Consider the following 23,489-nt stretch of genomic DNA (forward strand, 5'->3'; position numbering starts at 1 on the left):
GGAGGATGGTGTGGTCAACCGAGTCAAAGGCTGCGGACAGGTGGAGAAGGATGAGGAGGGATAGATTACCATGGTCACAGTCACATGGGATGTCATTTGTGAATTTGATAAGAGCCGTTTATAGTCAGTGTATATGGTATATATAACAGTCAGTGTATATGGTATATATAACAGTCAGTGTATATGGTATATATAACAGTCAGTGTATATGGTACATCTAACAGTCAGTGTATATGGTATATATAACAGTCAGTGTATATGGTATATATAACAGTCAGTGTATATGGTACATCTAACAGTCAGTGTATATGGTATATATAACAGTCAGTGTATATGATACATCTAACAGTCAGTGTATATGGTATATATAACAGTCAGTGTATATGGTACATCTAACAGTCAGTGTATATGGTACATCTAACAGTCAGTGTATATGGTACATCTAACAGTCAGTGTATATGGTATATATAACAGTCAGTGTATATGGTACATCTAACAGTCAGTGTATATGGTACATCTAACAGTCAGTGTATATGGTATATATAACAGTCAGTGTATATGGTACATCTAACAGTCAGTGTATATGGTATATATAACAGTCAGTGTATATGGTATATATAACAGTCAGTGTATATGGTACATCTAACAGTCAGTGTATATGGTATATATAACAGTCAGTGTATATGGTACATCTAACAGTCAGTGTATATGGTACATCTAACAGAGTCTGTGTATATAACAGTCAGTGTACATTATGTGCCAGTGCATGTGGTTTTACACCAAAGGGCAGAGAGGTTCCTGGTTGGTTCAGTGCCAAAGGCTTCCATTTATATGAGGCTTGCTCGCAGTCACCCTCTGGAACTATTTAATTTCCTCTTCCTGTTTTTCAAGCTGTAAGTCTCACAGTCTAAAGATGGAGGGGATGAGAGATTTCATGTGCAGTGAAATCATAAACTACTTCTTTATACATCCAAATATCCTGAGGCAGCAGCAATAAATCTCAGGATCCAGCTCCCTGTCATTTTGGAGGCGCATGAGGGGCTTGGGGGGGGTCACTCAATGCCAAATGGTGACTTTGGGGGTCACTCAATGCCAAATGGTGACTTTGGGGGTCGCTCGATGCCAAGTGGTGATGTTTGGGGGTCACTCGATGTGGTGACGTTTGGGGGTCACTCAATGTGGTGATGTTTGGGGGTCACTCAATGTGGTGATGTTTGGGGGTCACTCAATGTGGTGATGTTTGGGGGTCACTCGATGTGGTGACGTTTGGGGTCACTCGAAGCCAAGTGCTGTTTGGGGTCACTCAATTAACCGCCATCTTGAGTACCCTTGGGGCCACTGGCGAGTTGGTGTTTGCTGGTGCGGATCGGGGCACCGCGAAGACCCAAAACAGAGGAAAAAAACTGGAGCGGGGTCATGGTGGGAAAGACAGAGGACTGCACGCACACATAACCCGAGCACGCACGGAGCTCTCTCCTAAACGAGACTGTTAACGTTATAGGCCGGGCCGGAGGCAGAGCAGAGCAAACCAGGTCCTGCCCAGGTAGAGCCTGAGCTGCAGTTCTCAGGTCTGGGCTCAGTCGCTGCTCTGCGACGGAGTCCGAAAATAGGCCCGGGAGCAGGTCGGTGTGGTTGTGTTGCCTGCGGTTAGGCAGTGTGGGTGTGACGTGAGACCGCGCTGCAGGAGTGTCTGTGCACCAACACCCAGTGTGCGCTGGAGTCGATTTTGACCTTTGACCGGCCATTCTGGCAGGGGGAGAGCCCCCCCCCCCCTCCATTGTGATGTTGAGGCCCCGGCTGGGGGGGCTAAACAGGGGTCCCGACTCAGCTCACCGGATTGAGGCCTCAAGATCGGGCCAGGGTGGTCTCCAGCGAGGTAAACTGCGGGGGGCAGGAGGGGGGGATTGCGAATGCGGAGGGTGGGGGTGGGGCCCCCTTTCGAGATGGCGTCGGCCACATCGCTGACGTTAACCGGACAGCTACCCACCCTAATTTGAGGCCGATTTGCATCGAGTGGGACAAGTAACCTGCTCCTTGTTAACTGCCCACCCACCCAGTTTCCGCTGGGCAGGTAAGGCTGAAGACCAACCACAGGCTCTTGGATGTGCCTGACAGCTGATCTGAGTCCAATCGGACAGAAGGGAGTGGTACAATTGGCCACAGCTCCCCTGGACTGTGGGGGCGGGGGTCCTGGGGGGGGGAATAGTTAGCCAGGCCTCCATGCTCCCCCACCCCAACAGCATCAACTTGCATTTATATAGCGCCTTTAACATAGTAAAGCAGGAAGTGACAAAATTTGCCACACAAAGAGTTATTAGGACAGGTGACCAAAAGCTTGGTCAAAGAGGTAGGTTTTAAGGAGCGTCTTAAAGGAGGAGAGAGAGGCGGAGAGGTTTAGCCAGCTGAAGGCACGGCCGCCAATGGTGGAGAGGACGTTCTCGCACGTGGTTACCAGGAGAGGGAGGGATGGGTATGGCCATCAGACCCTCTCCATTTGAAGGGCCTGCCGACACTCTGGGGGGGGATTTCCGCACGGGATCTCACGCTGACCTTCCGGGTGTTTCTGCCGCTCGATCTCCAAAGTTACGGCCGACACGATCAGCAGAACGGCTGAGGAAATTGACCTCCTCACGGTCTAAGTTCACACACGGAGAACGGCCGCCTTTGGTTGAGGTACCAGAGACGGTAGGACCGGACATCCCAGTGAGAGCGAGGAAGCTCAGGGAAGGAGAGGAACGACCCAGAATGGCCACTTCCTGTGAATAAATTAACATATGTTTTTTTTTTAAAACAGGAGGAACTTCCAAACATTCTCAAACATAAGAAACAGTTGGCCAAACTGACACTGGACTGGACCGCAGCCAAGAATCGGTAAAACAGCAAACTCCCCAGCTCATCACACATTTACAGTTATACCAACACACACAGGGACTGAGATACAGGGAATTATTTACTGTTATATCACACACACAGGGACTGAGATACAGGGAGTTATTTATTGTTATACCAACACACACAGGGACTGAGATACAGGGAGTTATTTACTGTTATACCAACACACACAGGGACTGAGATACAGGGAATTATTTACTGTTATACCAACACACACAGGGACTGAGATACAGGGAGTTATTTACAGTTATACCAACACACACAGGGACTGAGATACAGGGAGTTATTTACTGTTATACCAACACACACAGGGACTGAGATACAGGGAATTATTTACTGTTATACCAACACACACAGGGACTGAGATACAGGGAGTTATTTACTGTTATACCAACACACACAGGGACTGAGATACAGGGAGTTATTTATTGTTATATCACACTCACAGGGACTGAGATACAGGGAGTTATTTACTGTTATATCAACCACACAAGGACTGAGATACAGGGAGTTATTTACTGTTATATCACACACACAGGGACTGAGGTACAGGGAGTTATTTACAGTTATACCACACACACAGGGACTGAGATACAGGGAGTTATTTACTGTTATATCAACCACACAAGGACTGAGATACAGGGAGTTATTTACTGTTATATCACACACACAGGGACCGAGATACAGGGAGTTATTTACTGTTATACCAACACACACAGGGACCGAGATACAGGGAGTTATTTATTGTTATACCAACACACACAGGGACCGAGATACAGGGAGTTATTTATTGTTATACCAACACACACAGGGACTGAGATACAGGGAGTTATTTATTGTTATATCACACACACAGGGACTGAGATACAGGGAGTTATTTATTGTTATATCACACACACAGGGACTGAGATACAGGGAGTTATTTACTGTTATATCACACACACAGGGACTGAGATACAGGGAGTTATTTACTGTTATACCACACACACAGGGACCGAGATACAGGGAGTTATTTACTGTTATATCACACACACAGGGACTGAGATACAGGGAGTTATTTACAGTTATACCACACACACAGGGACTGAGATACAGGGAGTTATTTACAGTTATACCACACACACAGGGACTGAGATACAGGGAGTTATTTACTGTTATACCACACACACAGGGACCGAGATACAGGGAGTTATTTACTGTTATATCACACACACAGGGACTGAGATACAGGGAGTTATTTACAGTTATACCACACACACAGGGACTGAGATACAGGGAGTTATTTACTGTTATACCACACACACAGGGACTGAGATACAGGGAGTTATTTACAGTTATACCACACGCAACGATTGAAACCCAAAGGCCAGGGGGAGCAGTTATGTTTGATTTTTCTTTCCCCTTCTGCCCAACGAATTGATAATCACTGTTTAGGCAAGTATCAGAAGCCTCACAGGAAGACAGAAGGAGGGAGTAACATTGATTAAAATGCTTTTTAACTTTTTGATATTTACAAGGGCTATAATTCCCTGGCTTAAAGCTTTGTTCAAACTGAGATGTAGTTGAGGTTCAGTGAAGGGCTGTGTGTTGTCCCCGATTCAGGGCCAGCCTTGTGTAACGCTGGAACACTTTCCCATTCTCTCTTCTAGGTTGAGCCAAGCAACAAAGTCGGGAGCCACGGGTGCTGCTGTTCAATCTGTGACAGCTAAAGTGGACCTTCTGAAAGAAGAGGTGGAAGAGATTTGGAGGAGAGTGGAACAATCCAAGGTACAATGGGGAACGTAGTGGGGTCAAAGGTTGGATGAGCAATGTCCTTTTAGCATTGCGTCCTGGGCTCATATCCAGACCACATTAAACACCTCGATCAGATCACCCCTCAACCTTCTAAACTCAAGGGAACACAAACCTAGTTTAAGCCACCGTGCCTCGTAATTTAACCCTTTTAGCCCCGGTATCATTCTGGTGAATCTGTGCTGCACCCACTCCAAGGCCAATATAGCCTTCCTGAGGTGCGGTGCCCAGAACGCAGTCTCCAGATGGGGTCTGACCAAACCTCTGTATAACTGAAGTATAATTTCAGCTCCCTTGAGATAAAGGCCAACATTCCATTAGCCTTTTTGATTATCTTCTGCACTTGTGCACTAGCTCTCAGTGATTTCTGTACATGGACCCCTAAATCCCTTTGCCCCTCCACCGCACCATTAAGAAAATACCCCGATTTGTCTTTCTCAGATCCAAAGTGGATGACTTCGCACTTCCCCACACTGAACTCCATCTTGCTTAGTCTGTCTAGAACTGGGAATGTCCCCGATTCTTACATAATTCATCAAACAAGGACAAAGACAAAAGAAAGTGAAACAAAGACTTGGTATCTTCAGAATTCATGATTTATTGGGGAACAACTGACGGCCATTTCCTTCATCTTATTATAGGACGAGTATGCTGCTGACCTGTATCACTTTGCCAGCAAAGAAGAAGAGTACTCCAATTACTTTTTTTCGGTAAGTAACTAAGCTTCATACACAAGGCGAGAGAAGCCTGGCCTCTTTAGCATTAAAAGGAGGTGATTGAGAGGTTATAAGAGAGTTAAAGGAATAGTAAGTTCAGAATATGGGGTAGAAATTGAACCTCGTAGCACCCATTTTATGAGGCCCAATTTTGGGGACCAATATTCTTCATCTCACCATTGGCGACCGTGCCTTCAGCTGCCTGGGCCCTAAGCTCTGGAATTCCCTCCCTAAACCTCTCCGCCTCTCTCTCCTCCTTTAAGACACTCCTTTAAAACTACTTCTTTGACCGAGCTTATATCGTAATATCTCCTTATATGGCCCAGTGTCAAATTTTGTTTGATAATCGTTCCTGAGAAGCGCCTTGGGATGTTTTACTACGTTAAAGGCGCTATATAAATGCAAGTTGGCTTTGTTATGTTCCAGAGAAGGTAAATGATGGATCCTGATGTATAATATTCCTTAGAAGTCATTTTATTTTTTATTTTTTTAAGTTATTGGAAATACAGGCTGATTATCACAGAAAATCACTAAGAGCATTGGATGCCTTACTCCCAACACTGAAGGCCAGCCCGAACTCTTCAGGTGAGCATCTAAACTGGCAGCAGACTGACGCTCTCTGCATTCTGGGTACAAATCCAGCCTCAAACTGTGAAACAAAGGCATTTTCTTTTTTCATCTTCACTCTTTCTCTCACACTCACATACTCTCTCCTTCCCTCTTTGTCTCACATACTGTTACAATCTCTCATTCATAACCTCACACATACTCTCTCACACACACATGCTCTCTCACACACATACTCTCTTGCACATCCATACTCTCTCACACACGTATTCTCTCACCCCCATACTCTCACACATATACTCTCTCACACCCATACTCTCTCTCACACCCATACTCTCTCTCACACCCATACTCTCTCACACCCATACACTCTCACACCCATACACTCTCTCACACCCATACTCTCTCACACCCATACACTCTCACACCCATACACTCTCTCACACCCATACTCTCTCACACCCATACACACTCTCACACCCATACACTCTCTCACACCCATACTCTCTCACACCCATACTCTCACACACCCATACTCTCTCACACCCATACTCTCTCACACCCATACACTCTCTCACACCCATACTCTCTCACACCCATACTCTCTCACACCCATACTCTCACACACCCATACTCTCTCACACCCATACTATCACACACCCATACACTCTCTCACACCCATACTCTCTCACACCCATACTCTCTCACACACCCATACTCTCTCACACCCATACTATCACACACCCATACTCTCTCACACCCATACTCTCTCTCACACCCATACTCTCTCACACCCATACTCTCTCACACCCATACTCTCTCACACACCCATACTCTCTCACACACCCATACTCTCTCACACCCATACTCTCACACACACCCATACTCTCTCACACCCATACTCTCTCACACTCATACTCTCTCACACACCCATACTCTCTCACACTCATACTCTCTCTCACACCCATACTCTCTCACACCCATACTCTCTCACACCCATACTCTCTCACACACCCATACTCTCTCTCACACCCATACTCTCACACACCCATACTCTCTCTCACACCCATACTCTCTCACACCCATACTCTCTCTCACACCCATACTCTCTCACACCCATACTCTCTCACACTCATACTCTCTCTCACACCCATACTCTCTCACACCCATACTCTCTCTCACACCCATACTCTCTCACACTCATACTCTCTCACACACCCATACTCTCTCACACCCATACTCTCTCTCACACCCATACTCTCTCACACCCATACTCTCTCTCACACCCATACTCTCTCACACCCATACTCTCTCACACCCATACTCTCTCACACCCATACTCTCTCACACCCATACACTCTCACACCCATACACTCTCTCACACCCATACTCTCTCACACCCATACTCTCTCACACCCATACTCTCACACACCCATACTCTCTCACACCCATACTATCACACACCCATACACTCTCTCACACCCATACTCTCTCACACCCATACTCTCTCACACACCCATACTCTCTCACACCCATACTATCACACACCCATACTCTCTCACACCCATACTCTCTCTCACACCCATACTCTCTCACACCCATACTCTCTCACACCCATACTCTCTCACACACCCATACTCTCTCACACACCCATACTCTCTCACACACCCATACTCTCTCACACCCATACTCTCACACACACCCATACTCTCTCACACCCATACTCTCTCACACTCATACTCTCTCACACACCCATACTCTCTCACACTCATACTCTCTCTCACACCCATACTCTCTCACACCCATACTCTCTCACACCCATACTCTCTCACACACCCATACTCTCTCTCACACCCATACTCTCACACACCCATACTCTCTCTCACACCCATACTCTCTCACACCCATACTCTCTCTCACACCCATACTCTCTCACACCCATACTCTCTCACACTCATACTCTCTCTCACACCCATACTCTCTCACACCCATACTCTCTCTCACACCCATACTCTCTCACACTCATACTCTCTCACACACCCATACTCTCTCACACCCATACTCTCTCTCACACCCATACTCTCTCACACCCATACACTCTCTCACACCCATACTCTCTCACACCCATACTCTCTCACACCCATACTCTCACACACCCATACTCTCTCACACCCATACTATCACACACCCATACACTCTCTCACACCCATACTCTCTCACACCCATACTCTCTCACACACCCATACTCTCTCACACCCATACTCTCTCACACCCATACTCTCACACACACCCATACTCTCTCACACCCATACTCTCTCACACTCATACTCTCTCACACACCCATACTCTCTCACACTCATACTCTCTCTCACACCCATACTCTCTCACACCCATACTCTCTCACACCCATACTCTCTCACACACCCATACTCTCTCTCACACCCATACTCTCACACACCCATACTCTCTCTCACACCCATACTCTCTCACACCCATACTCTCTCTCACACCCATACTCTCTCACACCCATACTCTCTCACACTCATACTCTCTCTCACACCCATACTCTCTCACACCCATACTCTCTCTCACACCCATACTCTCTCACACTCATACTCTCTCACACACCCATACTCTCTCACACCCATACTCTCTCTCACACCCATACTCTCTCACACCCATACTCTCTCACACCCATACTCTCTCACACACCCATACTCTCTCACACCCATACTCTCACACACCCATACTCTCTCATATACCCATACATCACATTATTATTCCAATTTTTTGGTGCCTTTACCTACCCAAAAAGTTCTTTGATATCCGATTGCCTTTCGTTAGTTTATGTTAGGTCCCAACCCCCTCCCTTGTCCTTCACAATGTGCCCATTCTCTGTCTGGAAAGTTGGCAGTACGGGGAACCCTGCATTTGGACAGCCACTGGAGGAGCATCTGAAAACCTGCGGACGTGAAATCGCCCTTCCGATTGAGGCCTGCGCGATGATGTTGCTGGAGAAAGGAATGAAGGAAGAGGTAGGGTCCATGCGTGAACTGAGAGAGAGGGGGAGCGGGTATCTCTTCCCTCTTCCGAAGGGTCAGTGGGAAACGTGCACACCAGGATGGTGTCAGGGTTGGATCCCAGTTCTGAGCTGAGTTCGCAGATGATCAGCCAGGGCAGCAGTTGGGAGCTGGAACTTGGCTCCTCTCCTCTGGGCTACGGAGGGGAAGGACGAAAGGGGTTCCTGCTCTTCATCACGATAAACTGACCTCTGTTGGAAAATCCATCTGTGTGGCTCTAAGTAAGGACATGGCCAGGCGGCTGTAGCAGAATAAGGAAATGTCACAGTGGTTTTGTAAGAAGTGTTCTTCCAAAGATGCAGTTAAGGCATATAATTAGGACAGTGTAGAGGGAGCTTTACTCTGTATCTAACCCGTGCTGTACCTGCCCTGGGAGTGTTTGCTGGGACAATGTAGAGAGAGATTTAGAGTAAGATGGATACTGAGTGTTCAAAATTCAGAGATATTTTGATAAAATAAGTCATTAAATCTTATTTCCAGAAGTTGAACAATTAGTGATCAGAGGGGATAAATTTTAGATTGTCGTCAACAGAATGAAGGGAGTGATTAGGAGAAATTGTTTAACCCAGAGACGGCTAGGACATTGAATGCCCAACCAGAAACAGTGGGGGAAGCAAAATCCATAACAGCTTTTAAGAGGGCAGTGAGCAAGTATTAAAAAAAGAACATCCTTAAAGGGAATGCATGATACTTTCAGAGAGCTTGCATAACACAATGGGCCAAACGGCCTCCTTCTGTGCTGTAAAATTCCATGATTTAAGGAGATCCATCTGTTCCTGTTCAAGTAGCTGAAATAAAAGTTGCAAGAAGTTTTGCAGAACTGAAAAGAAACTCACTGTAGACCATTTCTACATTATTCATATACTTTTTTATGCTGTATAGTACTTGCCTTTATCACGATAAATTATTAATTTAGCAATAAATCAGATTATATATTTGAACCAGTATGAAGTGCGTTTGATATTTGATATTTTTCACTTTCCAACAGACAGGAGATATTGTGGGTGTCCGACATAAAACAGGATAATGGTTTACCTGGAACAATGTGAATTTAGACACAGGGAATCACAACAGCCAGTCTCATTTGTGGAAGTCTGATAGAACGAGTGAAAGTAAAACATAATACCACCCTAGGCTGACATTAATTTCTTGTCTTCGTGAGGGAAGATCTCACTTGCACGTGGTGCTCCCTCTAAGCAGCTCATTTGAGAACTGGCAAATCCCACACAGTTCATATTGCTGTGCCTGTCTGAAGTCTTTGTTAAACTAATAGATACCTTTTCCACCTCTCTCAGGGACTGTTCAGATTAGCGGCTGCAGCCTCGGTCCTGAAACGGTTAAAATCTGCTCTGGACAGTGGTTCCTTTGACCCCAAAGAGTTTAACATAGACTCACATGCCGTGGCAGGTAAGATATTTTCCAGCGCAGATGATACGAGGTATTTTTAATAAATATAGGATAAATAGTGGGCTAATGCTTCTAACTCATGCCGCACCGGCCCTGGGAACATTTGATGGGACAGTGTAGAGGCAGCTTTACTCTGTATCTAACCCGTGCTGTACCTGCCCTGGGAGTGTTTGGTGGGACAGTGTAGAGGGAGCTTTACTCTGTATCTAACCCGTGCTGTACCTGCCCTGGGAGTGTTTGATGGGACAGTGTAGAGGGAGCTTTGCTCTGTATCTAACCCTGTACCTGCCCTGGGAGTGTTTGATGGGACAGTATAGAGAGAGCTTTACTCTGTATCTAACCCGTGCTGTACCTGCCTTGGGAGTGTTTGATGGGACAGTGTAGAGGGAGCTTTACTCTGTATCTAACCCATGCTGTACCTGCCCTGGGAGTGTTTGATGGGACAGTATAGAGAGAGCTTTACTCTGTATCTAACCCGTGCTGTACCTGCCTTGGGAGTGTTTGATGGGACAGTGTAGAGGGAGCTTTACTCTGTATCTAACCCATGCTGTACCTGCCCTGGGAGTGTTTGATGGGACAGTGTAGAGGGAGCTTTACTCTGTATTTAACCCGTGCTGTACCTGCCCTGGGAGTGTTTGATGGGACAGTGTAGAGGGAGCTTTACTCTGTATCTAACCCGTGCTGTACCTGCCCTGGGAGTGTTTGATGGGACAGTGTAGAGGGAGCTTTACTCTGTATCTAACCTGTGCTGTACCTGCCCTGGGAGTGTTTGGTGGGACAGTGTAGAGGGAGCTTTACTCTGTATCTAACCCCTGCTGTACCTGCCCTGGGAGTGTTTGATGGGACAGTGTAGAGGGAGCTTTACTCTGTATCTAACCCGTGCTGTACCTGCCCTGGGACTGTTTGATGGGACCTACACTGTCGCATTAAGTACACCCAGATCAGGTACAGCATTGCTTAAATACAGATGGTGACACCCAATGCTATTTTCATTTTGCAGCACAAATATCTCTCACTTTGATTAGCAATATAACTTTTTTAAAATCTTGGTGTTCATCGCAAGTAGCGAGAAAATCTAAAAAAAAAAGTGCCTTCATTTCATCACAAAACCACAAGCAGACTGTGCAATCACACCTCTGCAACACATCTGACACGTTACACCATCAACTTAGTTGACTCTTAACGTCTTTCTCAAGTGGCCTAGAAATCCAGTCAGTTCCAGGGCTGAGCATTAAATTCCGGCCTTGCCAGCAACGTCCACATCGCGAGAATGAACTTTTTAAAACGTCAAGTCGCAATGTTTGGCAAATAAGAAAGGCTCAGTCAAGACTTTTCAAAGAGGGCTTTTAATTCTAGAATGAGTTGGATGTCCTTAAAGGTGACTCCCTGATATGAACCATTGGAGAAATAATATTCCCTTTCTCTCTGTGATAGGTGCACTGAAATCCTACCTACGTGAATTACCTCAGCCCCTCATGACATTTGACCTTTATGATGAATGGTTCCAAGCTGCCAGGTACGTGATGGCGCATTCGTTAGTTTTGTTGCTCTTTGTGTGACGTGGTATTTTTTTGGATATTCTCACCCCCCTTTTCCAGTCCGCTCGCGTCACGCCCAATACCCACTGTCGGCATGTAGGTCAGGCCAGTGTCCTGCTGCTTGTCAACGGCACCAGTCACAAGGAGGTACTTGAGACCATGCGTTGGGTAACACGGCCTCTGGTTAAATCTCTGACCTGTCGGGGATTTGCCTGCCCTCTGCTTGTAGACAAACCACAATGAAGCGGCTAAGGCTTCTTATCTGAGACCTTGTAGATCCCAACCTAAGAACGGGCTGGATGATCCCATCATCTTCCCCAGGAATGTGGCAGTTTTCATAGGGGTCTCGGCAGCTTAGGGAATATTCCCAGGAGGTTCCCAGGAACGTGACAGTATTCAAAGGGGATCCAGGGGCCGTGACAATATTCCCAGGGGGTTCCCCAGGAATGTGACAGTATTCAAAGGGGATCCAGTGGCCGTGACAATATTCCCAGGGGGTTCCCCAGGAATGTGCTAGTATTCACAGGGGGTTCCAGAGACTGTGCCGTTTTTTGCAGGGAGGGGTCAATGAGTTCCCCTAATGCAGAACTGATTTTGAAAAGCTCGATCCCAGGTCTCTAAGCTGGCTGTTACTCTGTTTCTTTGTGCAGTGAGAAAGATCTTCACAAGAAGGTGGAGAGGCTGCGAGAGGTTTGTGGCAAACTGCCGCTGGAATCCTACAATAACTTACGGTAATGTCGCACACGGAGACAGCTGAGCTGCTCCCGAGGTGGGGTGGGGAGATGAGATTCCGATGGTCTCTATTGTAACTTGTATCTGTATGGATGCTGCGTCCAAAGTCTAAACCTTAGCCCGTGCACAGAGGGTGCGACGACAACAACAACAACTTGCATTTATATATCGCCTTTAACGTAGTAAAACGTCCCAAGGCGCTTCACAGGAGCGATTATCAGACAAAAATTGACACCGAGCCATATAAGGAGATATTAGGACAGGTGACCAAAAGTTTGGTCAAAGAGGCAAGGTTTTAAGGAGTTTCTTAAAGGAGGTGGAGAGAGACGGAGAGGGAAACTCATACCAGCGGGATGGGCCTGAGATAGCCCGGGAACTCCACCAGGCACAATCCCTCGATGTTGGGGAAGAGGGGGAGGGGCATGGGCAGGAGACTCGCCCCCCCCTCCAGAATTTAAAGGGGTTGGAATCCCGGAGCAATGCTAGGACTCTCGCTCCGCATCGCTATCCAGTGACCCCCTTTGTTGGAAAGTGCTTGTTTGTGATCAGCATCGGGCTGGATTGTGATGCCCCATGCGGTTAAATAGTCTGACAGCGCTCACTGATGAGGTTCACATGTGAAGAATGGCCACATTGGGTGACCTGCTGGAAAACCTTTTAGTTGAAAAAATAAAAATAAGAAACTAAACCTTTTTGTTTGTTTTTCAAAAACAGGTATCTAATTAAGTTCTTGGCCAAGCTGGCGGAGTATCAGGAAGTGAACAAAATGAGTCCCAGCAACATTGCTATCGTACTGGGGCCTAACCTCCTCTGGCCCAGGAATGAAGGGTAGGTTAAAGGCCAGGTGAGAGGTCACTTACCATTGTGGTAACTTTATTTTTGCACCTGGCCCCTGATTGCAGGAAGCTCGAGAACGTTTTTTCTTTATAGGGAGGTGGCCATTTTGTCCTTTCTCCTCGGACCTGTAACCAGGAAGTCCTTCCGCATCACTTCCAGCTCAAGGTGAAAAGATGCTGTTCCAAACATAATTCCTAACGTTGCTATTATCCCGGGGAACGCACCCTAGAACTTTCCATCAAATGGGAAACGCGCAGTTGACAGCAGAGCTTGGCCCCTCCAAGCTCTGCTGTCAACTGATCTCAGGGTCATTGGACGCCAGGCTGTGTTGCTTCAGTGGCCGAACAACCTTTGTCCTGTGCCTTTGTCTCGTGTTCTGTTGACAGTGGGTGTGAAACCCAGAAACAGATGACCCCAGCAGAAAGGAAATGCGGCTTCTAGGCATCAGCCATGGCTCAGTGGGTAGCTCTCTCAGTTCTGATGACCCTTTCCTTCCTGTTACAGGAAAGTGTCCCTGATGGACATGGCGTCAGCATCTTCAGTCCAAGTCGTGTCGGTTATGGAGCCCATCATTCAAAACGCAGACAGCATCTTCCCGGGAGGTAGGCCTCTTTCTTATTCCCTCGGCGTTTACCCTGCGATTTTCACCCCTTTTTCCTTCCTCGCCGTGGGGCTGTCCCTGCCCTGGGAGTGTTTGATGGGACAGTGTAGAGGGAGCTTTACTCTGTATCTAACCCGTGCTGTACCTGCCCTGGGAGTGTTTGATGGGACAGTGTAGAGGGAGCTTTACTCTGTATCTAACCCGTGCTGTACCTGCCCTGGGAGCGTTTGACGGGACAGTGTAGAGGGAGCTTTACTCTGTATCTAACCCATGCTGTACCTGCCCTGGGAGCGTTTGATGGGACAGTGAAAAACACCTGGAATTTCCACGGGGATTCTCCTGACCTTCCATCGGCAGAAATCTTGGTAAAACGACGAAAACGGTGAGAGGTTCTGAGAACCCGCGCAGATGCTCTGCCCTGAGATCTTCATCCCACCTTTGCAGCCTGAATCCGAATTCAGATGTGAATCCAGAGTTGAGAAGATTGTAATTGTGGCCCACAGCACCACCTGCTGTCTGGTCACAAACCAACCTTCAGTGACAGTCACCGGGGTTAGAATTTGCGATTCACAGATTGGCTGGTAATTCTGTCGCACCGAATTGTCCACTCGTCACTCAACCCGCTGGAGTGAAAAACAGGCCGGTTCTATAATGGGCAGCTGAAGCATTCTGGCAGATTGCCACACAGGCAGTGAAGATGTAAACCTATCCCAGCGTGACATGTAGACACAGTGGGCCCTTTCAATTTTACTCAGATTCAGTCCCTTTAGTCCCCTCCTCTTCTGAAAAAAGTGTGTCATTATTTACAGGGGGTCCCCAGGAGTGCGTCAGTATTTACAGGGGGTCCCCGCGAGTGTGTTGGTATTTACAGGGGGTCCCCGCGAGTGTGTCAGTATTTACAGGGGGTCCCCGCGAGTTTGTCAGTATTTACAGGGGGTCCCCGGGAGTGTGTCAGTATTTACAGGGGGTCCCCAGGAGTGCGTCAGTATTTACAGGGGGTCCCCGTGAGTGTGTTGATATTTACAGGGGGTCCCCGGGAGTGCATCAGTATTTACAGGGGATCCCCGGGAGTGTGTCAGTATTTACAGGGGGTCCCCGGGAGTGTGTCGGTATTTACAGGGGGTCCCCGTGAGTGTGTTGGTATTTACAGGGGGTCCCCGCGAGTGTGTCAGTATTTACAGGGGGTTCCCAGGAGTGCGTCAGTATTTACAGGGGGTCCCCGCGAGTGTGTTGGTATTTACAGGGGGTCCCCGCGAGTGTGTCAGTATTTACAGGGGGTCCCCGCGAGTGTGTCAGTATTTACAGGGGGTCCCCGGGAGTGTGTCAGTATTTACAGGGGGTCCCCAGGAGTGCGTCAGTATTTACAGGGGGTCCCCGTGAGTGTGTCGGTATTTACAGGGGGTCCCCCGGTGTGTGTTGGTGTTTACAGGGTGTCCCCGGGAGTGTGTCGGTATTTGCAGGAGGTCCCCGGGAGTGTGTCGGTGTTTACAGGGGGTCCCCCGGGAGTGTGTCGGTACTTACAGGGGGTCCCCAGGAGTGTGTCGGTATTTACAGGGGGTCCGCGGGATTGTGCCGGTATTTACAGGGGGTCCCCGGGAATGTGTCAGTATTTACAGGCGGTCCCCGGGAGTATGTCCGTATTTACAGGGGGTCCCCGGGAGTGTGTCGATATTTACAGGGGGTCCCCAGGAGTGTGTCAGTATTTACAGGGGGTCCGCGGGAGGGTGTCGGTATTTACAGGGGGTCCCCGGGAATGTGTCAGTATTTACAGGGGGTCCCGAGGAGTATGTCAGTATTTACAGGGGGTCCCCGGGAGTGTGTCGGTATTTACATGGTGTCCCCAACACAGAAAAGTTTGAAAACTACAGTTCTAAGAAGGACTTTCCTGACAGCAAGCAGCCTTCAGTGTCCTGCTGCCAATAATTGTTTGACATGTGTTTCTCTTTTCACAGATTTAGATTTCAGCGTGTCAGGGATGTTTGGACCGAGTTCTCTCTACTCAAACTACACATCGCCAAAAAAAGAGAGCAACTCGATGGAACAGACACAGACCGCCCCTCCCCCTGTCAAGGACAGCTCTGCTCAGAAAGAAGAGTACGTTCAGGTTTTTATTAAGTTAATTTATCCCACCCCCCCATCCATTTAAAGGAAGTTCTTTCCCTCTTCTTCAAAATTCCAAGTTCGGTTCCTCTCAAACAGTAACGAAGAGTTCGACGGCTGACGACCCCAAATTGCAAACTGCTGAATAAGACGAGCAAACTGACTCTCGTCACTCGGTGGAGGGTCTCACTCATGAGGACGCAGTCTCTTGCCTCAGGACCTTGCTGGCAGGAACCCAGCTTTGCTCCTTTACTCAACCAGCAATGAGCCAAGCTGTCCGGACTCCCAGATCCAAGATAGCTGCTCCCTTTAGGAAGTAAGGGGTTACCAACCCTCCAGGATTGTCCTGGAATCTCCAGGAATAAATGAATTAATCTTCTGGACACTGCTTCCAGCAACCTGGGCGAAAAATTATTTGGGGCATTTTAAAAAAATGTTTTTTTCTCATTTCCTTTGAACACTTTCGTTTATTAGTTATACAAATATTGGAGATGGGGATACTGTTTGACTGACAGTCAAGATTCACCCAATCGGGTAATGAAGATTCTATTTGCTTTCTAATTGGCTTTGGGAAGGCGGGGTCCCGGGCAGATGGACATGTTGGGCGACCAATGGCGGGAGTGTGGAGGCGGGACAGCTGGAGGGAGGCAGTCATGTGATGACACCTCCAGGAATATGTCCAATCAGAGTTGGCACCCTCTATTTGGAAGTTAGGCCAAGATCCTGCCAATGGTCGTTCTCTCCTCCTCTGCTGCAGGTTCTGACTCCGACTCTCCGTGGTCGTGCTGGGTGAGGCCCAGGGTTGGGTACAGTAGCCTAGTGCTGATCTAACAATCCAGAGGTTGTGAGTTCATAATCCCACCCTGGCAAGTTGTGAAACTGAACTCAATAAATCTGTGTAATCTGCAGGCTTGTATCAGGAAAAACGTCCAGGGAATTGGATATAAATGTGAATGGTGTGAGATTCTATGATATTTGGGATGGACGGCAGGAAGTGCCAGGGGGATGTGGAGGTGCAACGATACGGCTCCTGGACGAATTTCCCACCCATGTCCAAGCCTTTGGTCACCTGTCCTAACGTCTCCTTCTTTGGCTCGGTCTCAATTTTTGTCTGATTACACTCCTGTGAAGCGCCTTGGGACGTTTTACTACGTTAAAGACGCCGTATAAATGGAAGTTTTTGTTGGGCCAGGGAGACGACCAGAGTGAACCAAGGGGAAGGAGTGAAAATACATCTGCTCTGCTTCTTTTTCCAGATGTTTAAACGAGAAAAGTTCCCCCACTCCTCCATCACTGTCGCTCCCCTCGACCAGCGGCAATGGACCCAGCAAAATGGAATCCCAACCGGCCCAGACTGGATCCAGCCAGACTCCCACCGCCATTGACCAGACACCCAGCTGTCCAATTACCAACCCAGTCAAAAAAGGTACGATGCAAAGGAATTTGACTTACCATTTGATTTAGCAAAATATTTTGGTCAGTCTGAGTAAGGGGGGTAGGGGTTGACTCCTTTTTTAAGGGGACGTGTTGCATTTCTGGAGAAAACTCTTGGGGGTACAGTGTAAGCCCTGTGCTGAGGGGATTGTATGACACAAAGCACAAGTAGGAGTTGTCTTATTAAACCTGTTTCATGTCTTGATCAGAGAGGATTGGATATATACTTGAAGGGAGAAAAAAAATTGCAGGGCTGTGGGGAAAGAGTTGGGAAAGTGGGGCTAATAGGATAGCTCTTTCAAAGAGCCAGCACAGGCAGGATGGGCCAAATGGCCTCCTTCTGTGATGTATGATTCTATGACTCGAGACTGGGAATAACGGTACATGGGGGAAGAGTTTTAGTAAATCAGTCTCTGGCCAGGATCGGGCTGTATGTGGGCTGTCACAGCTGCAAAGGGTGTGTGAAGCAATGGGGGAAGGCTATTACAGGTGGGGTAAATGTCCCTGGGCTTCCTGCAGTGGGTAAGTGCACAGCGCAGTGCGGAGCGGAGCCACTCAGACCAGGGGAGGACCCGGGTTAGATTACTGGTCAGTGCTGAATCAGCCGGACTCAGACAGGCCGACAGTGGGAGTGATTTTGCCTGTGACCTAGGGCTAGAGAGGGGGCAATGACAGCTCCTGTGTGTTTTGGTATGTGTGGAGGTCAGGTAAACAGAGTGACTGTGATTACACCTACTGTTCGATTGTGAAGAGTGGTGTGTGTGATGTGTTTGTGTGTGTGTGATGTGTTTGTGTGTGTGTGTGTGGTCGTTGATGTGTGTCGGTGGGTGTGTGGGTGTGTCGGTGGGTGTGTGTTGTGAGGGTGTGCAGTGTGGGTGTACGCAAAGAGAGTTGTGTGTTCAGTGTGTACTGTGGGGAGGACAGAACCTGTGGAACACTACTCCAGTGAGACCCAGCACCTTCACAAGAGGATAGATCAGAAAAAAAGAATAATTTGGGGTGTCTGTTTTCTGTTTCAGTGAAGAAATCAGCTCCTTCAAGACCATGTTTCCCACCGCCACAACAGCCAAAAGCTAGCCTGCCTTGGACCTCGAATCCGGTGTGCGCTATCCTAACCCTTCCAGAGGACGACAAGGGCATTGTTCGAAGAGCTACCGTGAGTCCCATTCGAACACCATCCGTCCCTCCTCCCCCTGTTCCTGCCGCTCACAAGCACCAACGAACTGCCAGCTTGGATTTAGCCACTTACTCGGCCCCCTGTACCGTAGCGGCCTCCACGCCGGGAATCCCTGTGGCGTCCCAGCGAGGCCAGAGCAAGAAGACTTTGGAGGCGTCTGGCAGGATCCCGCAGAGGGCCGGCAGCGAATTGCTGCCCTCTCAACCCCGCTACTCCCAAGTCGGGTGGAACAAGCAGCCGCAACCACAGCCTAGAAGTAGGGCTTTGTCGGCCAGTAACAAAACGGTTTCAGGTGAGGATTTGGAAGCAAACAAATCTTCCTCTATGGAAAGTGTGGTAAGGGAATTGGTGGGGGGGAGGGGGTGGAGAGGGGATTCCGTAATTTTTTTTGCCAATTTAATGCTGGGCTCCTTTGACCAGGAATCGGAAATTTACAGTTCTTCTCTGTGTGGAACTTACCCTGACCAACGGTAATTAAGCTCTGGAACTGTTGTCCTAAAACTCTCCGCCTCGCTCGCCTCATTCGAGACCCTCCTTAAAATCCACCCCTTTGACCAAGCTTTTGGTCACCTGTCCTAATATCTCCGTCTTTGGCTCGGTATCAGTTTTTGTCTGATAATCGCTCCTGCGAAACACCTCGGGATGTTTTACTGGGTTAAAGGTGCTATATAAATGCAAGTTGTTGTTGTTGCATTGACGTTACATAGAAATTACAGCACAGAAACAGGCCATTCGGCCCAACTGGTCTATACCGGTGTTTATGCTCCACACGAGCCGCCTCCCACCCTACAACATCTAACCCTATTCTATTCCTTTCTCTCTCATGTACCTTTCCATCTTCCCCTTAAATGCATCTATGTTATTCGCCTCAACCACTCCTTGTGGGAGTGAGTTCCACATTCCCACCACTCTCTGGGTAAAGGAATTTCTCCTGAATTCCCTTATTGGATTTATTAGTGATTATCGTATATTTACGGCCCCTAGTTCTGGTCTCCCCCGCAAGTGGAACCATCTTCTCTACATCTACCTTATCAAACCCCTTCAAAATTTTAAAGACTTCTATCAGGTCACCCCTTACCCTTCTCATTTCTAGGGAATAGGGCCCCAGCCTGTTAGCTATATCCTATCAGTTCTGGTATCATCCTTATGAATCTTTTTTGCACCTTCTCCAATACCTCGATATCCATTTTATAATATGGAGTCCAGGACTGTGCACAGCACTCCAAATATGGTCTAACCAGGGTTCTATACAAGTTTTACGTAACTTCTCTGTATATGTGTGTTTGTTTTTTTTAATTATGGAGGGTTAAATTATGAGGACAGGTTGCATAGACTGGGCTTGTATTCCCTTGAGTACAGAAGATTAAGAGGTGATCTAATTGAGGTGTTTAAGATGATTAAAGGATTTGATAGGGTAGATAGAGAGAAACTATTTCCTCTGGTGGGGGGAGTCCAGAACAAAAGGGGGGATAACCTTAAAATTAGAGCTAGGCCGTTCAGGGGTGATGTCAGGAAGCACTTCATCACACAAAGGGTAGTGGAAATCTGGAACTCTCTCCCCCCAAAAAGCTGTTGAGGCTGGGGGTCAATTGAAAATTTCAAAACTGAGATTGATAGATTTTTGTTAGGCGAGGGGTATTAAAGGTTATGGAACCAAGGCGGGTAAATGGAATTAAGGTACAGATCAGCCATGATCTAATGAATTGGCGGAACAGGCTCGAGGGGCTGAATGGCCTCCTCCTGTTCCTATCATCCTAGGAGGGAAATAAAATATTTCTTGCATCTTCTGTAGGTCCCCAGGAGAACTTCCCACCACCAGAAGCTGCAGAAGGGACGGAGGAACAGTCCCAATTAAGTTATACTCACCTGATTCCAAAACAGAATGTGTGATTGGACAGCACTGGAGCCCAAGTCCAGATCATTTCATTGGTTAGCCCTTTGTTCCAAAACATCCAATGAGACAATTCAATTTTTAGATCTGCCTATTTGATTGGCCGGTTCGCTTCTAAAAGAGTCCAATGGAGGCAGGCGGATCCTGGCTCTCGTGCTGCTCCGTGCGGTGTGGGCAAAAGGAGGGACAAACAACAAAGGCATCAAGTCCTGAGATGAAAAAAAAAACCAGAAGAGGTTGGAGAGAAACAGGAGGTCCAACGTCACCTGTGATATGTGCAAGCTGGCAGTCGACAGTTGAACCTTCCAGGTGGAGACTGACAGAAGACCTTCCTCCCGGAAATGACCCTGCTGTGGCACTGAGTGATGCAGACCAGAGGGGTCCGAGGCTTGATCTCAGCCAGAGGGAGTATGAAAGAAAGAATTTGCATTTATATAGCACCTTCTATGACCTCAGGAAGTCCCAAAACACAGCCAATGAGGTACTTTTGAAGTGCAGTTCCTGTTGCAATGTAGGAAACATGGCTGCCAATTTGCATACAGCAAGATCCCACAAACGACAATGAGATAAATAACAAGATCATCTGTTTTTTTTTGGGATGTTGGTTGAGGGATAAATACTGGCCGGGCCACCAGGGAGAACTCCCCTGCTCTTCTTCGAAATAGTACTATGGGATCTTTTACATCCACCTGAGAGGGTAGATGGGACATCGTTTTAATGTCTCATCCAACAGACAGCACCTCTGACAGTGCAGCACTCCCTCAGTACTAGGCACTGGGAGTGTCAGCCTGGATTTTTGTGCTCAAGTCTCCGGAGTGGGACTTTGAACCCACGACCTTCTGACTCTGAGGCAAGAATGCGACCCGCTGTGCTACGGCTGGCACTACAGTTCAGCTGGGGAACAGAGCGGAAATCCAGCCGGGGTTCCTGCTCCTGATCGCTACCCAGTGACCTATGCCAGAAGGTGCCACGTGAGATGGCGTCTGGTTGAGGATGGAATCAGATTCGCCCACAACGCCCACTCACCACCCCCCCCCCTCCCCCTGCTCCGTCCCCCACAATCAAACGTTAAATTTGTCTATTCCCTCCATTCAGATACTGCTGTGAATTGCCAGTGCTCCCTCCAGATCACATTTAGTTTTGTACAGGTCTCTCGGTTTATCTCTATGTAAATATTATTTGAAGAGTGTCTGAGTGTAATTTAAATATTCATGATGCCTTTTTGTTCACTCAATTAAAAAAAAAAACGATCCTCTCAAAAGTCAATTTTCTGACTGGCAACTCATTCTGTGTTTCTATTTTATATCACCCTTACTTCACGAATGGTAAGGGTGAGAGGCTGAACAAGATCCGGGAATGAGAGCAGACTCAACACCGACCACGTAAAGTCATTGCACAGCAACGATCGACAAATCAAACACAACGCTGAGCTGTAGTCCCTAATCGGCAGAGTATAGGGCTAACCTCAGCATCCGGGTCCAGGATTTTCCCCTTGCCTGCTGTGAGAACATTCTGGGATATTGTGCACAAAAACAGTTTTTTGCATTGATTATAGCGTCTTTCATGACCTCAGGACATCGCAAGTACTTCACAGCCAGTGAAGTACTTTTAAAGTGTAGTCACTGTTGTTATGTAGGAAACGTGGCAGCCAATTTGCGCACAGCAAGATCCCACAAACAGCAATGTGATAATGACCAGATAATGTTTGTTGATTGAGGGCAAATATCAGCTAGGGCACCAGGGAGAGCTCCCCTGCTCTTCTTTGAAATAGTAGCCATGGGATCTTTTGTATCCACCTGAGTGGGCAGATGGGGCCTCATCCAAAAGACGGCACCTCCAGACAGTGCAGCACTCCCTCAGTATTGGCAGTGGGAGTGTCAGCCTGGATTATATGCTCAAGTCTCTGGAGTGGGGACTCAAACCCATGACCTTCTAACTCAGAGGCGAGAGTGCAACCCACTGAACCACAGGTGACCTACCTGATTCCAGTGGGTGAAGCTTTGAGCGGGAGCACAGGTTTGCTATATCGGAGGCCTTTGTGTTGAAGGTGTATATTCACTCATCAAATCGTGCTGATGATTATATTCAGCTCTGGTCACTGAGAAACATCCAAACCCTGGAAATAGAGCAGTGGAGAGCTCAGAGACTGATCCCTATGCCAAGAGGCTTGAGTTAAAAGACAAAAATCACATTGGAAAAGTTGAGTGTAGAGGTAACGAAGGTATAGATGAGGGTTTCCATGGCATTGAGAGTAAGGTAGACGTTGAGATGGTCGCTATTTTGGATGATGGATTGAATGCAGGGTTTGCAGCTCAGCCAACCCCGGCTATCGGAAAGGGCAATGGGACCAGGAACTCGGGCACTCAGTTACTGGCCCGGCGCAGAATAGCTCTGATATTGGTGGTGCACTGTAAGCATTCAGCAGTAGGCACTGGCCATGCTGGTGGGGGGTCGGGGGTCATGACCCTTCCAATCATTTTGAGGTCAGCCAACATGTCTTTGGAGGACTCCACTTTGCTCCGAAGAACCTCTGTCACCCGTCTTCAGCCTGCAGGTCTGTGCAGTTCCCGGCTCGGTCCCATTTCTACCAAGTCGGTCAAATCCTAAGTTCGACCCCACACCCCAATCTACCCCTCAAGTTCTGGCCAAATCTTGAATTCAACCCTCCTGCTGTGCCACTCCTCCCCCCATCCCTTCCTCCTCCCTCACCCTTTCCCCCACCCTCC

At 47.9% G+C, this 23,489-nt stretch overlaps 1 protein-coding gene across 1 annotated transcript in view; it reads left to right on the forward strand.

The window, feature by feature from the left end:
* Positions 1 to 22,029, forward strand: part of LOC137305494 (SH3 domain-binding protein 1-like) — a 35,143-nt gene extending 13,114 nt beyond the window's left edge. Inside the window, exons 6-19 of the mRNA XM_067974342.1 lie at positions 2,795 to 2,871; positions 4,542 to 4,659; positions 5,325 to 5,393; positions 5,894 to 5,984; positions 8,874 to 9,001; positions 10,342 to 10,453; positions 11,888 to 11,969; positions 12,642 to 12,722; positions 13,438 to 13,551; positions 14,065 to 14,162; positions 16,114 to 16,255; positions 17,518 to 17,687; positions 18,715 to 19,164; positions 20,665 to 22,029. Coding sequence (XP_067830443.1) covers positions 2,795 to 2,871; positions 4,542 to 4,659; positions 5,325 to 5,393; positions 5,894 to 5,984; positions 8,874 to 9,001; positions 10,342 to 10,453; positions 11,888 to 11,969; positions 12,642 to 12,722; positions 13,438 to 13,551; positions 14,065 to 14,162; positions 16,114 to 16,255; positions 17,518 to 17,687; positions 18,715 to 19,164; positions 20,665 to 20,762 — 1,830 coding nt within the window. The 3' untranslated portion in view covers positions 20,763 to 22,029. The remainder of the gene's footprint in view (positions 1 to 2,794; positions 2,872 to 4,541; positions 4,660 to 5,324; positions 5,394 to 5,893; positions 5,985 to 8,873; positions 9,002 to 10,341; positions 10,454 to 11,887; positions 11,970 to 12,641; positions 12,723 to 13,437; positions 13,552 to 14,064; positions 14,163 to 16,113; positions 16,256 to 17,517; positions 17,688 to 18,714; positions 19,165 to 20,664) is intronic.
* The last annotated feature ends 1,460 nt before the right edge of the window (positions 22,030 to 23,489 follow it).

This window comes from Heptranchias perlo, chromosome 40 (assembly GCF_035084215.1).
Source record: "Heptranchias perlo isolate sHepPer1 chromosome 40, sHepPer1.hap1, whole genome shotgun sequence".
Taxonomy (NCBI): Eukaryota; Metazoa; Chordata; class Chondrichthyes; order Hexanchiformes; family Hexanchidae; genus Heptranchias; species Heptranchias perlo.